The sequence below is a fragment of the Alosa alosa genome, chromosome 16 (genome assembly GCF_017589495.1).
Source record: "Alosa alosa isolate M-15738 ecotype Scorff River chromosome 16, AALO_Geno_1.1, whole genome shotgun sequence".
In the NCBI taxonomy this organism is placed as follows: Eukaryota; Metazoa; Chordata; class Actinopteri; order Clupeiformes; family Clupeidae; genus Alosa; species Alosa alosa.
Window position 1 is genome coordinate 25,373,043 of NC_063204.1, and position 5,000 is coordinate 25,378,042.

At 43.4% G+C, this 5,000-nt stretch overlaps 1 protein-coding gene across 5 annotated transcripts in view; it reads left to right on the forward strand.

Moving 5' to 3' along the window:
- The window catches only part of ctnnd2a (catenin (cadherin-associated protein), delta 2a), a 287,423-nt gene that overhangs the window by 122,313 nt on the left and 160,110 nt on the right, over window positions 1–5,000 (forward strand). For all 5 annotated transcript variants that reach the window (XM_048266125.1, XM_048266123.1, XM_048266126.1 and 2 more), the window contains one exon: window positions 4,627–4,661. In XM_048266125.1, coding sequence (XP_048122082.1) covers window positions 4,627–4,661 — 35 coding nt within the window. The remainder of the gene's footprint in view (window positions 1–4,626; window positions 4,662–5,000) is intronic.

The following is a 5,000-nucleotide window of genomic DNA, read 5'->3' on the forward strand; positions in this document are numbered from 1 at the left end:
GCTGTTTGGCTAAATAAAATGACCCAAATAGACACCTCGAGGAGTAGCCGAGATTGGGAGGCATGCAGTTATTTAGCAGATGCTTTTGTCAGAGTTACTGTGAAGGTATGAATAGTAGTGTGTGTGTGTGTGTGTGTGTGTGTGTGTGTGTGTGTGTGTGTGTGTGTGTGTGTGTGTGGTAAGGGTTCTAGCTGTTAGATTAGGGGTTTTGTCCCTCTGTCTGTCTTATCTGTCTATCAGTCTACTTTAATAATAACTGGATCATTAGATCAGTGTTTTCCAAACTCTTTTCTCTTGAGTACCATGGCTCACATATTTACTATAGGAAAATCTTACAACACACACCACAATCTCATAAGTTGCTAAATAACAGGTTTTTTGTTTTCCCCACCACCCACCCCGCAAAAAAATTTGGTATTTTAAAACATAACATTAATGTTGGCAGGCTATGTTTGAACCAAGTATTGATTGTAGCCTACCACCAGTCTGCTTTTTCTATTCAGCATGACACAATGGGGTGGGTGACGTTCATGGTTAAGTATCCTTTTAAAATATTTCTCCAGTTCCTTTCTATACCTTTCAGGATAACATTTTGTAACTATGTTGTTGTGCATCCTGTTGTGATTGGTCAGTTGCATGTGAGGGTAACACTCCCTGACAGCATGTAACTGGGCAAAAGTGAAACAACTATGACTGCAGATTTCATTAAATGTGATTTAAATAGCCTACAATTTCAGCCAATAGTTAATATCAAGGACAATGGAAACTCAGTATGGATTTTTCTTGTCACATACCTGTGCAGGCATCACGACACATAGTTTTCGAAACTGTTTTATCAAGCGGGCTGTAATGTTTGCACGGCCTTGTAGCCACTCAATGATTAATTGGCTGAAGTCTGTGTCACGGCTCAAGTTCGCTCACAAATGAGCCTCTGAAATCGCCTAATTCAGTCCTCCTGCTCATGAATGATTTAGCTCTCAGTGTCTGTTTGAGAGAGGAGCGCATTCGGAATATCTGTCAACACAGGTCCCACTTCTTCTGATGCACCATTGAGGGGCAACAGTACTTAACTGGGCCCAACTGTCTCCTCTGGACTCTGAACTCATACATATTTTACACCTCGTCCACAGCAAACATTGATCTTGTCCATCTCAAGGGATGCTATGCTGTATAGAGACATTGAGTAGCTCTGGTACTTTTGGCTTTCAAAACATCTCTTAACATAAGTAAAATCCGACTTTGGGAATGTATGCTTATTTGGTATCCACTGATGTAAATTAATGTTAATGTTAAAGAAATTAGATATAAAAGAAAATATCACAAAATTACAAATTCCAAAACCAAGTAGACACTGGTAATGGGTGCTCAGCTTACAGGGTTACTAATAGTAATTATATAATACATAAATATGAATGAATTTCTTTACTGGCCCACGTATAGCAGACAAACTCAGATTAGAGAGATAAACACTAGAGACAATTGTCCATGGCCTGTATGCTATCACCATTTACTATTCATAACCTATATATCAGAGCCAAGTACTCTGCATGGCCTGTATGCCAAAGCCATTTACTATGTATGGTATCTCTATGTCTCTATGCCAAACCTGTATGCCTGAGCCAACTAATATGCATGGGGCTACATGCCTCTCACACTGGACTCTATGATGTAGTCCTCTCTGATCAGTCATAACATGTTAACACATGTAAACGCACACACATGTTCATCGTCTCCTTTTCTGATTCATACATGTAACAGTCCAGCCCTCCGTACTGTGTGTGGACACTGATCATGTGACAGTGTGCTATATGCCTTTAATAGTATACTCAGCAACTATTATGTAGACGTCACTGATTACTGCTAACATTTTACACATAACATAGGTGCACTCACACATCAAGTATACCCCATTTCTAATTTACACATTCTATACAGTCTATACTCCTCTATACTGTATGTGTGGCTGTGATCACATGACCACGTGTCAGGAGTGCACCCCATCTTTGACCTTGTCAGCCGTCAGGCAGTGGAGCAGAGAGAGCGGGCACTGGGAGGCCTGTCCGTCTTCTTTATGGCTCGGGCCCAGAGCCCTTGAGGAGGACCTTGGGCAGTAAATATGTGCCGTCAGTCCAGTGTCACCCCTGTCGTTTGGCCCCGGGGCTGTGGTTTTATGCCCGCCAGGCGGCCCGTGGTGCCGGCGGCTCGCTACGAGAGAAATGAATAAATAATGGTGATTGTCCAGCGATGGGGAGAACAGACCACAGAATCAGGAGTATGGAGCGAGATGAATGAGTGTCGCTCTCCAAAAAATACTAGAGGACACTCACTCACTCTCTCTCTCTCACTCTCTCTCTCTCTCTCTCTCTCTCTCTCTCTCTCTCTCTCTCTCTCTCTCTCTCTCTCTCTCTCTCTCTCTCTCTCTCTGCTCTGCTCTGCTCTGCTCTAAGCTGTGGCCTAATGGTTAGAGAATTGGACTTGTGACCAAAGGATCAACAGTTCGATCCCCTGACCGGCAGGAGAAATATGGGTTGAGGGAGTGATTGAACAGCGGTCTCCAACGTCGAAATCTACAGCTGTAGATTGTGCCCTTGAGCAATGCATCTAACCAGCACAAAAATGACTGCTTGCTGTGTGTGTGTGAGCTCACTGCCCCTAGTTTCTCATGTCTCATTAACATTTTTTTTCTCTTTCTCCCATACATGGAGTTGCTCTCTTTTCTTCACTCCCTTTATTGATCTGTTTCACTTACTCTCTCCCTCTCTCTCTGATCTTCTTTCATCGTCCACTCTGTTCATTATGTTTCAGTCTGACTGTCAGTCAGCTCAAATACTGTTTCTCTACACTTAGACAGACTTAGTCTGTTTTCATCTTGTTACAGTGTTACATTGCCCTTTTAATCTCTCAATCTCTCTGAAAGACACACATAACCATGCAGATACCTCCACACGCACTCTCTCTCTCTCACGTATTCATTCACTCACTCACTCACTCACACTCACTCACTCACTCACTCACTCACTCACACACACACACATACACACACACACACACACACACACACACACACACACCCACACACACACACACTCACTAATGTGATTATGAGAAAGAGAGTGGGAGAGAAAGGTGGAGAGTGGGAAAGCAAGAGAGACAGAAAAAAAGAATGTGTGTGTGTGTGTGTGTGTGTGTGTGTGTGTGTGTGTGTGTGTGTGATGAATAGTTGGTGGGTGCACAAACTGAGCCCTATTAAAGCGTTGTGTAGGGACTGCACCAGCCATGCATCGCAACCATCAGACAAACATACAATGGATACACACACACACACCCACACACCCACACACACATACATACACATGAGCACATTAGCACATACATACATAACTGTATACACACCTATACACACTTTGGCATTAATCTCCACCCGCGTGGCTCAGTAATCCACCAAGGGCCCAGTGTCCAGTGGCCTCCACCTGTGCCCTTTGTATTCTTTGCACCCTGAACAGGATTCCATCGCATGAAGGATAATATGGCTGGTTGGTCTTTATTAGCCCCTTTCACTCTGAGATCACGCAAAAATTTGCGGGAAGGGAAGACATCTTTTTGCTACATCGTGTGTCTAAAAACGAGGTGAAAATTTGCCGGCCTGCAGATCTGTCCACATGATCCGGCATTTTGGGGAGCCAGGAGGGGAACAGGGGAACTGGGGAACAGGGGGCGTGTAGAGTGATAGTCGTATAAGGCGTGGGCCTTTAGATGCAGCAGATGTGTGATTTTCAAAACCATGGCGGGAGAACATACTGCACTTTGGTTAGCTGCTGCGCACATTTTTAGTACCCTACAAATGCAAGTGAAGTTGCTTTGCATCATAGTGCAGTACTACTGTATGTGTCGATGTTTAGAATGTCGGATTCTTGCAATCCACGTCTGCGGACAATAAAAAGTCATTTGGAAGGGAAATTGAAGAGAAGCAGTTCAGATGAAAGACTCAATGATCTTAAACGCAGTAGACAAAGATGTTTTGCTACATTGTTACGTCATTTTAATCTCCAGCAGCAATATGTTTTGTGAATGTGTGTATGCTTACGTGAATGTGAGAGTGTGACTGAGAGTGTGTTGTTTTTATGTGAGAGCATCTAACTACATGTCCATCGGTCTATCTACAGTATGTTTCCCTCGCTTGTCAATTCTCTTTCTCCATGTTTCTGTGTCTCTCTCCCCTCGTTACTGTCTCTCTTCTCTCTCTTTCTTTCCAGCTCCTGGTCTGTATCTGTAGTCCTAGTTATCAACTCAAAGCACGCTGTGTTGTATGCATACAACAAGCCCAGCTGCTGAAAGGCCTGCCAATTTCATGCTATGTTATGCGTAATAGCAATATAGCATGGAATTAGGCCTTCTCGGCATTGTTGCTTTTTATAGAATCTCTCACTCTCGTTCTTTCTCTCTTTCTCTGCCTGTCTGGTCTGTGTCTCTCGCTTTCAGCAATCTGGTAATTACCTTATAAAGTGCATCACATGATTATCTGTGCAGAGAGAGCGTTTAGCGTTATGGGATATCCTCTCCTTTTTAATCTCTGTTTTCTAAACATGAGTGCCTCTCATTCTCTCTCTTTCTCTCTTTGTGTTGCAGTTCATCAGATGAGCAGTATCGCTGGAACACTGAAGGTAAATGTCAAGCTGGCTTGCCACTCATACTCACTCCTTCACCATTGCCTATACTGTATATGATTCTGCTAGAGTGACACCAGCAGCCTGAACCAAATATCTTGAATGTATAGACACACTTGGCCATTGAAATAAACACACTGGGTACCTTTTTAGCGCTAAGGGGGTACCCAAGCCATCTAAAATTGGCGAAAAGGGTCCTGGTATTACACGCGGCAGCAACATTACATAATGTAATACCATGTGTTCTGCGTGCACAACGGCACACACACACACACAGTGTCAGAGACCATAAGCAAGTCAGTGTGGCATCAGAATGAGATTGAGGCAGTTATTTTA